Source organism: Oryzias latipes, chromosome 3 (assembly GCF_002234675.1).
Source record: "Oryzias latipes chromosome 3, ASM223467v1".
Lineage (NCBI taxonomy): Eukaryota > Metazoa > Chordata > Actinopteri > Beloniformes > Adrianichthyidae > Oryzias > Oryzias latipes.
The window spans coordinates 17,141,585-17,152,040 of NC_019861.2; the positions used below are offsets into that span (position 1 = coordinate 17,141,585).

Genomic DNA, 10,456 nt, shown 5'->3' on the forward strand with positions numbered 1-10,456 from the left:
GAGTTGATCTGATATTTCTTGTATTTTGAGTCAACAGCTTTTCAATTGTCAAAACCTTAACAGTTCGAACTTGTACTATTTTATAATCAAAACAATGAAATTCTCCAGAGGCTTTGTTTCTCTGATTTATCAAAAACTTTATCAGTTCTCAAATTGTTTCAGCTAAAAAGCTGTTTATTTATAAACTTGGAGGGAACTGCTAAAACCTTTTATTTGCAACGTCGAGCTTAAAGTGCTTTGGACATATTTTGGCAAGCAGTCGTTTCGTGGTGGTTCTCACAAACAGTATCCCCAGAGGGCCTTTAGCTGCTTGTGGGGTGACATCTGTTGCGAGGCAACGTCATTCTGATCTTTTCCTGTTCTGTGGCTGGGAGTGTAACAATACGAGACAGCGATCAACACTGTCTGAGAGGCACAGTGTGACAAATCATTTATATTATGCTAATGTGTTTTCATGTTGTTTGAGGAAGCTGGAAACACTTACATTGCTTTGCAGTCAAGTCATTCTGCAATGGCTACCATTTTTTAATTTCAAGTTCTGGTCCTACTCTAAAGGTTCATTTGAATGTATTGTTTTTATTTTGCATTAATTGTATGTTTGGCAACCAAATCTTATCACTTACTGTATTAAGAAAACCCTTAAGTTTAAAATGTTTTACCTGTGCAGTTACTGTGCCACAGTCTATCTTACAGACGACTGTTGTTGTGATTTTGGGCTATACAAATAAAATTGAATTGAATTGAATTGAATTGAATTGAAAGAAGGTCAAAATACTTCCTGGTTGATTTGTTGCCCTTTTAAAAGCGCATAATAAAGTGTGATGAACCAAGTCAATGAATACTTGGTAAAAACGTGGCTTATTATAAGATGCAATATTGCATATTTATCCTTACTGCGAAGGAGGGTCTGAGGGCAGGGATGCCATATTTAGTTTAGTCTGTTTAATTAGTTCAGTTTTGAATTTTCCTATTGAATTCTATATATTCATGATCCTTATGATTTCATGTTTACTTTACAATTACCGGTACAAAGCCCATTGAGACGACTGTTGTTGTGACTTTGGGCTAAATAAATAAAATTGAATTGAATGTAGGTATGGGCAAGTGTTGTGACTATGCCCCCCCCCCCCCCCCCCCCCCCCCCCAAAAAATGTGATAGCCAGCAAAAATCCAAAATGAAATAAAAATTACGAAAAACTATAAAAGTATTAAAAAAGGGGGAAAAATGTAGGGATGGACGGCGGAGGAACAGATGAACAAATAGACATTAAAGAAGAAAAAAACGCAGCTCAATGGGACACAAACCAGTTGTGCTTGTCCCAAGCCCGGTAAATCCAGAGGGTAGTCAGGAAGAGCATTCAACATAAACAAAACAAATAGATCAAAGGAGAAAATGGATAGATGGACTAATATGATGATAGCATGGTTTTCCAAGCATTTCAGGGACTTAGACGAACGTGACACTTTCCCGTTATTTATTATTCCAAAATAAATATTAATATGATACTTCCTCAGGCATTTGAGATAAAAAAAAACTCTCAGAGATGCTTTTTTTTTATGTATTTTTCAGTTTTGGCTGAATTTCTAAACTATTATGAATGTCTCTACCCCTCAGGTGTGCATGATAACCCGTGTGGCTAAGCTGTAAAATCCCTGTCAGTGGTCTACCATGTTTATTTTAACTCCTGCTGCTGCAGTAGCAACATGGCGTACATGTCTCTGCCACACCATTAATAATGTGTAACACTGTACATATAATTAGATATAGGTCAGACAGATGTCTGCTCACAGTCATGGTGCCAAAGGACTTTTCAAAGCTCTTCGGGGAGCATATGGTTTCACCCTCTGAAAGATTTCCAACTCAAAAAACTATTTTCATTCATTTCAGAGTTTTAGGTCTATCTGAATGTAGGTGGTTGGAAAAAGAAAGCAGCCCCCAAAGTAAAAACTGCAGTTATGTAATTAGGACATTTTTAAATGATAGTAATGATAGGAGTATGTGCAGCTCCTACATCTGATTTAAACATAGACAAAGACAGCTTGAATTAATTAATTGAGTGGCTCTCTGTGAACAGTGTGATTTTCTCCATACCACAGGAACTCGTGTTGGAATGGAACAAAAACACATAATTAGCGTCACACAGGTCACAGTGAGCTGCAGATAAAGACAGTGAGAGAAAGTGTGAAGAGTTTGCTTGAAGCTGATTTGAAGAAGGACAGCATGTTGCTGTTATCTTCTGCTCTGTAAATTGACTAATTTTGGCTCTCTCTATATGTCTCCATGGGCTTTGAGTTTTCACAATTGTGTGTTTGTGTGTGCACACTTCTGCCATTTCATGACAAGAATTTACAGTGAGAGACAGAATTGTGCACAGAGACCAAAATGTGTTTGGGAGGTGTTAAATCACTGCAGACACAAATCGTTCTCATGCACGTGTTTAATTATAGAAATGAGAACCTCACAGAGAAGCTCGTTGTTGCTTCAGGAGAAGTGATCAAAATTAAGTCTTTGGAGGTTTTTTTTTCCACTTTACAAGCCTATTTTCCTTAGGTTTATGCTGATATGATAAACTGAAGGTTCTGTGAAGGCATCTATAGTTTCCCCTGAACGTTCTTGCCTTTGCTGAACTTCATTTTCTATGTTTAGTTGACGTCCGCTTTCTGGAGATGACAATGAGGGAAAAGTTGTGGTCGCTCCTTCCTTTTTCCTGTCCAGATGGCCGCATCAGCTGACATTAGATACCATGTCTCTTGTATTGACATTCAAAGCTTCTTCTTCACATCTCAGGGAGGTCGTGATGTTGAACCGCAGTTTGCATTTTGAAGGCTACATTTCAGGACTTTAAAAATAATAATAATTAAAAAGTAAACCATTGGAGAGGGCCCATAAAGCCTTTTTTATATTGGACATGATCCTGGGATAGCTTGGATTTGTGCCTCAGGATCCCACAAGACAACAGACATTTGATGACTGTACTTGTCAGCCAGAGAGAAACCCTCCTCCTCTTCCTCATCCTCGTCCATCCTGCCAACTGGAGATAACAGACTCTGCCTGTGTTGCTTTTTTGCTCGTGGAAACAACCGAGTTTCTGTTTTAAGCGTTTTATTCTTTTAATTTTAGCTCTGGATGAGGATAAAAGTTGTCCACATTTGTCTGACAGTAATAGTAAGTGCATATGTGCTTCCTGTTGGTCCAGATATCAGCATTTAAACTGCCTTTTGTGTCACAATTACCACCAAAAAAAAAGTTAGGCGTTTCCAAAAAAAATAATGTTATTCATGATGCAATCCTACTTCCCTTAATCCTGTTAATTTGAATTTAAATCTATAAATACCAATGACTAAATAAATGAGTTTTAACTTAATTCAGAACATTCTTTTTAAATCTGTTTGAACTTCAGTGGATAAATCAGCAGTTTATGTTGTTTTTATCCATAAATATCAATTTATTGGTAGCTGTTTGCAATATTGGTGTATTATAATGAACGTTTATGTTTATACCAAGAAAAGACTGGAAATGGACTGCTTTATGCATGGAAAAAATTAAATCATCTTTCCACTGCTAAACTGAAGAGACCAACAAGGTTACTAGTGTTACAAAAATCACACTTTATTTTCTGTACATCAACCAAGAAAACATTAACAGTACATCAGCTGGTAGCACACAGACATACTGAGATTTTATTTTCAAGCGAGCACTCTGAGCAAAAATAAGAACAAAAGAAGCTTTTATACTGAAAAGAGATCATAAAAACAGTAAAAATAACTGGCATATGGAAGAAAAAGAATCCACCCTTTTAAGAGTAAATCTTACTTTATCCGCTCCCCTACACCCTTTGGCAACATAGTAACATTAAAGTTCAGTGGTTAAAAAAAATAAAAAGGCTGCGAGTCCTGACATTTCCCCCTGGGAACATTTTTCTACTGTCTGCTTAAGACAGAGGCTTCTTTGAGATCCAGGAAAACCATCAATTAAAAGAATCTCGCGATTTATTGGACGATTTTAGGTAAGTGTGCTTCACAATATTAGATTAAAGCTGAAATAAACTACAAAAGAACAACTTCATCTAAAGTTTAAAAAAAAAAGTGGTGTTGATTGTTACTTGAACGTCTCATGAGCCGTTCAGGGACAGCCGGACGATCACCGGCAGAAGACGTACTCGGTGTAGCTGGTCCACAGTTTGTCCTCCCCCGGGTCATTGCTGCCGTATGAGCAGGTCCCGGTGGAGTTGCAGGCCACCATGTGGAACCCAGCCTCGGCCAGCCGGTCGAACGCCTGCTCCAGAAAGTTATACTTCAGGTAATACCTGGCCGTGTACTTGTCAGGCGGCCGGTCCGGGTCGCGGCTCTCGTTGAGGGTCTCCCCGAAAACCTCCTTAGCCAGGGAAATCTTGCTGCAGACGGTTATCCTGGCCACCCGGCGGAATTTGGCGTCCGCCTGAATGTCCCTGCCGATGGTGTAGCTGCCTCGGTACCCAATGGTGATGTACCCGGAGCCGGAACCCGGAGAGCGGAGGGCTCGCTCCGAGGACGTGGAGGAGCACACGGGGCTGCCGAGCTCAGCTTCCTCCGGGTCCCCGCCGTCTTCCGGGTAGGCGGCCTCCGCCAGCCGCTTGGCCAGCTCCGGCAGCTGAAAGAAGTCCGCCTCCCTCTGCAGCCGCTTCCTCTCTTTGAAAAACTCCGGCAGGAACAGCTCCGTATCCCGCAAGTAATCCAGAATGTATCGGAACAGATGTCCGTCCCGGTCGAAGAAGAAGCGGCCGTGGCGGTCTTTGGGCAGCTCTGACGGGGAACTCTGGGTAAAGCGGACCCACAGCAGGGAGTTTGGCACCGCGGTGAGAGTCTCCAGACGGGTCACATACACCTGACCGCCTACGTTAAGCTCCACTACCTCCGGGAAAGTTGACGGTTGACCCCCAAGAAGTGCCATCCCGCCGGTCTGCACTCGCGCTCTCAAGTGACCTCCGGACGGACGGCTGGGGAGTCTCCTCACTCCACAGAAATGTTTATACTGGTGTGGGCGTGTGGGAGGAGAGCAACCGCTCAGCCTGCAGACATTAACTGTTCAGCGGAAAGCTCTGACAGAACGTGATGCTGCCTTCAGGGGCTCCCCGGAAGTCTCAACTTCAGAAGTTAGGGGTCTGCAACCTGAGGCTCCGCAGCCACATGTGGCTCTTTTACCCCTCCGCTATGGCTCTCTGGTTACAGACAATAGTTTTTGAAGTAACAAGTAAGTATTAAAGTAAACAGAAAAGAAAATAACCGATCACCATGAGAAAAGAACAAGTGAAGGTCACTAACCAGGGTTTATACTTCAGGCCAGATTTTCAATTAAAAAAATACTCAAAGGTTTTGAGTATGGTTTCAAAAATACAACGAGGGTCACTTTATTAGCTCTGATTTTTATATTATTTCATATTTGTAAAAATGGCTTTTTTCTCTGCATTTTATGCACACACAAAAACAGTAGTTATTTATATTTATCATAAAAGTAACAATAGCATAAATCCAAAGTAGTGTCTTATTTTTCTAAAGGGTGTGTGGGTCCTATCGGGTTGTGATCAGGGACAAATCAACCCGAATGGCTCTTTAGGTGTTAAAGAGAGCCCTGGTCTAGACCAGGCTTGGCTTGTGAGCCAAAGGGTTCTAAAGTTTGACAGAAAGGCCGGACCAGGAGCAGATGCATATTACAGCGTTTATATGCAGTATTTTCTTTTTTTCAAACTGTGGTTTTGTTCTCATTTTAGTGCCAATTGCACAAACGGGTTGATGTCCCTCAGAAAAAAACCCTGCAAACTTAAAGAATCAGGAATAATAAGTAATCAGGAAAAAGACTGTCTGACTGAAAATACCCATTTAAGCGTCAAAAAAGTAATCTTCCAACACCGCATGACTTCAGAATTACTTTCTGCACCTAAACAAAGGTCATTGTATCTGTTGTGTACCATCCATGTGCAGACACCAGAATTACAGGGAAAATAAAATAACAAGGATTATCATTAATTTATTCCAGTTTGGTGGGCCAGATTAAATAGTTTACTAGGCAGCATATGGGCCTTGGGCTGTAGTTTGCCCATACCTGGTCTAGACCCAGTAAGAGCCACACAGGCTTACTTCACCTTTTAGAACAATAGGACATTGATTTGTATTTAAGTTTTTGTTACTACTGATAGAATGTTTCTAAGAATGTTCCTTTTGGATTATTTTGATGTGGAAAAAAAAACAGTGGGCTGAACTTTATGAAACCAAAATTCTTATGGATTTGTCATTAATTCTTGTTGAATTGTTTGTTTGTACACACATAGTTTACACTTGATTATCCTGCAAGAACTTTAGGAATCTGGAAAACGTCACCTGCACTGTTCAGTACAGGTATTTATCTCTGAGTCACACTGGTTCAAGTTTTGGATAAAGATGTCCTGGATCCATTTTAGGTCTGTGAATCGGATTGTTCCAAATGATCCAATATTGACAATGAATCGTATTGTCAACCACAAATTATGATATAGATCAAATTATTTTTAAAATGAATTGTTACCTAGTATTTTTCAAACCATGAGGAACACATGAGGCCTTCAGTTTGTTCAAAACAGAAAATCCACCGCCTTAATTCTGGTTGTGCTTAGAGACCTGCAATTGATTTTCTTTGGCACAGGGTCCACAAAAATCTGTTATTTTTATTCAGTTTTATCTGACTATTTTACACTTATTTTTTTTAAAGTAACTTTTTAAAATAAAAACTTTTAATTTTGCTTTAACAGGAGACACAATGAAGGAGTAAAAGAGCCATTAGTTGCAGACTCCTGCTCTAGGATAATCTGTCCAGTGGATGTAGGTTTTTTGTCCAATGGTCCCACTTGTTCATCACTTGAGGTGAACAGTTGATTTTTGATCCAAATACACTTTTACTTCCTTTATTTTCTCTTATTAATACACATTAAATTGGTTTCACTTGGTAATTGGTTCAAACCCCTGCAAGAGTAAACAATTTTAGTGCCCAATTGCATACCTACAGTTTGAATACTTTGTTTTAATAATTAAAAATATTACAGCAATGCCTCCAGTAATAACATATTGTTTCCCCCTAACTGTGTAGCATTACCTTTATTGATATGGATTTATATTTAGAAATACATTTAGATGTAAGGAGATCCATCAAGTCCAAATGCAAACCTACAATTCAAAACAAGATCCTGCAACCCAACATCTCACATACTTTTGAATTAAGTTTCATAGATAAAATGATTTTCTTTTTCCTGTTTTACACAGACGGAAGTCCACCATTAATGCAACCTCTAGTGTAAGAACAGATCTGACAAGACTGAGCATTTTGAAAAGAAATCTAGAAAAAAAGCAGGAAAGTCTTTTTTTTTCCAGTTTGCTTTATTGTTATTTAAATAGGTTAGTGCATGACTAGAAGTCATAAACAAATATAAAGCATAACTAAACATGTACTTATTTAGGCATCATTAAATGTGTTTTGGTGATAAGGACAATCATACCAGACATCTTTGTGATTGTAGTACCGTTACCACTAAGACAGCTGTCCTGTTGGTGCGGTACATGAAACAAAGTGAAACCCACTATGAAAAAGGTATTTCAACATTTTGAAAATTTGCTCCATAAGATGATTAATTAGAAACTTAAAAAGTTTTGATTTTTTTCAAATGTACTTCTTTATTGTTTACCACTATAGGAAGCAGGATACATCTCAGCTGCTTAGCTTACCTAAAAAAGTATATATGCATAAAAAATCTCTTTTTTTTGTTTGTTTTGTTTTTTTACAAAGAATCTGATCACATGTTTAGCCATAAACAGAAAATAACCTTAGGTCCTGCAGGTGTTTATTTATTGTTTCGCAAACTAATTTCATATTTGCTTTACTTATTGGTTTACATGAACAGTTTTTAAGTATGAAAAGAAAATAGGAGCATAAAAGAAATGCAAACAAAATGCATGAATAAAATACAATTTTAGCCTTAAGAGAATTTGTTTTTAAACTTAAATGTATTTTATCAATACCTAAAATAAGTTAGAGCTATGAATGCATTAAAACATTTAAATCCAGTTTTAAACAGTGTAAAGTTCTTTCTATGATACAGATAGTATCACAAAGTTGCATGTTCTTGGGCTGAATTTTCTGCAACCCTCTGCTCTTCTGCAGCACCCGTTTCCCTGAAGTTTGACGAGAAATGAAGGTCTTGCAGAAGCATTATGTGCACAAGTTGCAGATAAAAAGATAAATTGACCTCTTTATTTAAACCGTCCACCGTCCAAGTGCGCATGTAGAAGCGAGTGAAAAATGTTTCCCCTGTGTTGTGATCATTCTGAAACATGTTGCATCCGCTCTTGCTGAGAAAGGTCTGATCCTGAAGTGGAGTAGTAACTGTTTCTACCTTAAAGCATCCATTAAAAGGAGAAGGTTAAGACTTTAGTGTGATGCTGTTACTGCTCTATGCTTTTATCAAAGCATCATTGTGTACTAATATGCAAATAGGAACTACTTTAACATCAGGGTTAGCTTTGCTGCTTGCATAAATATTAAGATTTGCAAATGGTGAGTTTACTGCTCTCTTTTCTGGTTAGTTGGGAGCTTAACCACTTTGCACTTTCATCTGATCTACAATCGTCATTTCAGACAGTCCTATTCCGACTGAACTCTAAGCTAAGATTGACATTTCCGTCCTGTAAAGAGGACTTCTGGAGCTGATTTGATGCTTTACAGCTTTTTACTTTCCTGCAAACTTTCTCATCATTCATTTTTCCTTATATCTTTAGCAAAATGTTTGCGCCCGGAACAGAATGAAATCGCAATCTTAATGTCCTCTAAACTGCAACTTCCTGTCTTTGTTGCGGTTTCGTAAAACTGACCAAACTCAAAGATTGCCGCAATAATAAGATTGTATTGAATAACAGGAAAAAGTGGGTACAATCGAGTGTGTGATCAGTACAGACTGCATGCATGCCTGCACTTGTCAGAAAGCCTTCTGAACAGTGACAGTTCACACTTGCCCTGATATGCACAGACGGTTTTCACATTTACATTCAGTTTATATCTAGGAAGTTTGTTTTCTTGACTTTCTGCATACATTTGGCACCGAATATGTTAAATTTACTCAAAAACCTGTGCAGATCTGCAGCTTTTACGTCAAGGGAGATTTTAAGCTCAAAAGGGCTCCGACCACCATTTTTTTTAGGCCTTGTCAACAACTAAAAAGATACCAGGAAGTAAATAAAAAATTGAATTCGGGGGAAATTCAAGAAAAGAAAGTAAATATGCATTCCTGCTTATTTCAACTTGAAAACCCTCCCCTCGGCAGTACAAATATTGGGGGTCTCCCCAACACGGCTCATCTGATACTGTAAAGTAAGCGAGGACGGGAGATCCCGAGGGGAGACTTTCTTATCACTTAAGCTACGCTACGGTTTCTGAATGTAAAGAAGATTTTGAGGAGACTGCCTAAATTAACCCTTTTTCCATTTCAGTTTGTAAAAGAGGAAACTGAAGTTCGCTTTTTGTGAACTGATGTTGCAGAACACTGTCTAAAAAATGCCAGGAACACAAATAAATCTGAGTGCAGCAGATGTAATTCTTAGAATTACATTAGAACTCTAGTTTATTGTTGAGTACTATTATGTTTTTAGAAGTTTCTGATATATGCTAGAGCTACACCAAGTGGGGTATGAGGAAGACTTGTGTTGTTACGGAGGTGAGATTTCTAGCATCCTAGTATTTTTGGAAGCCTTACCCTAAATGCCTCTGAAATAGGTTCTTTGCAAATCCCCAGAGGGTAGTGGGAGGTTCTCACAATATTGATGAGAGGAATTCCCTATAATTAATTTTACTTTTGGCAAACACAACATTTTCTTCTGCTTAACCAACGTTCACAAACATGAAAAATGACCATCATTGCACCTGTCCGCATCAGAGCTATGATTTATTATAATCTGTATGCTCAATATTCTCCAGCATAATTTAAAGATCTGATGGTTCAATATTTTTCAAGAAAGAAATATAAAATATAAATTTTAAGCACCTGAATAAAACGGCTAATGTGCTTTTTTCTAAATTGTCATTTGAGTTCAAATAAGTAAATACGGGTCACTATAATTGTTAGTTAGCATTTGTCGTCACTCCCAAGAGTATAAATTCACGTGCAACAAATGCACAATAATGTAAAGCTATAAGAAGCTGTAATTATCGTTGAAGATAAAGGACATGGAGTTTGTTCCAAATGAAGAAAATCTCCTGGGTGGCACAATAGCACCCTCGTGTGGTCAACAGACGACATGACACTTTTTTTTCTAACCCTTGTGCTATCCTAGCCACTTTAACGTTGGGAGGTAGGTCATCTAGACCCACTAGACCAGAGGTGGGCACTGAGGGCCGTAGTCCTGCATGTTTTCCAGCATACCCTGCTCTGGCATGTTCTGATTGGCTGGTCACACCTGAACC

At 38.6% G+C, this 10,456-nt stretch overlaps 1 protein-coding gene across 1 annotated transcript; it reads right to left on the reverse strand.

Moving 5' to 3' along the window:
- Positions 1–3,589: 3,589 nt before the first annotated feature.
- LOC101174088 (BTB/POZ domain-containing protein KCTD12) lies at positions 3,590–5,062 on the reverse strand. The gene has a single exon (XM_004067064.4). The coding sequence runs from the start codon at positions 4,928–4,930 to the stop codon at positions 4,142–4,144; it is 789 nt and encodes a 262-aa protein (XP_004067112.1). The 5' UTR covers positions 4,931–5,062; the 3' UTR covers positions 3,590–4,141.
- Between the last annotated feature and the right edge of the window lie 5,394 nt (positions 5,063–10,456).

Coding starts and splice junctions, on each gene's coding strand:
- LOC101174088 (XM_004067064.4), bottom strand. CDS start 4,930: ATGGCACTTCTTGGGGGTCAACCGTCAACTTTCCCGGAGGTAGTGGAG.